This window comes from Cynoglossus semilaevis, chromosome 20 (assembly GCF_000523025.1).
Source record: "Cynoglossus semilaevis isolate Cse_v1.0 chromosome 20, Cse_v1.0, whole genome shotgun sequence".
In the NCBI taxonomy this organism is placed as follows: Eukaryota; Metazoa; Chordata; class Actinopteri; order Pleuronectiformes; family Cynoglossidae; genus Cynoglossus; species Cynoglossus semilaevis.
The window spans coordinates 14,968,978-14,969,379 of NC_024326.1; the positions used below are offsets into that span (position 1 = coordinate 14,968,978).

The following is a 402-nucleotide window of genomic DNA, read 5'->3' on the forward strand; positions in this document are numbered from 1 at the left end:
CGAGATAACCAGCTGCAGAACAGAGGCACTGACGTGCACGGTCGGAGTATACCAGGTACACACACACACACACACACACACACTGACCGTCAGTGAGCGGTACTGTTCAAGGAGCACTGACTGGCTGCTGGTTCTGGTCGTCAGGTCCAGATGCAGCAGCTGGGTGGAGGACGCCCACCGCTGTGACCGGGACCACGTTGGCCTTGTTTGGACTCCTTTTTGCCGTCTTCTGGACCGTGGTCCACTGTGGTCCAGATGTCTGCAAGACCTACTTCAAAAAAGAACCGCTGCCCACCGTTCTGGTCTGTCAGAACCCACTGTAGAACCTACTGTAGAACCCACTGTAGAACCCGACCCGTAGAACCTACTGTAGAACCCACTGTAGAACCTGCTGTAGAACCT

At 55.2% G+C, this 402-nt stretch overlaps 1 protein-coding gene across 1 annotated transcript in view; it reads left to right on the top strand.

Annotated features, from left to right (window-relative positions):
• The window catches only part of crfb16 (cytokine receptor family member B16), an 8,194-nt gene that overhangs the window by 6,085 nt on the left and 1,707 nt on the right, over positions 1-402 (top strand). The window contains exon 9 of the mRNA XM_025052462.1: positions 145-302. Within this exon, the coding sequence (XP_024908230.1) occupies positions 145-302 (158 nt within the window). The remainder of the gene's footprint in view (positions 1-144; positions 303-402) is intronic.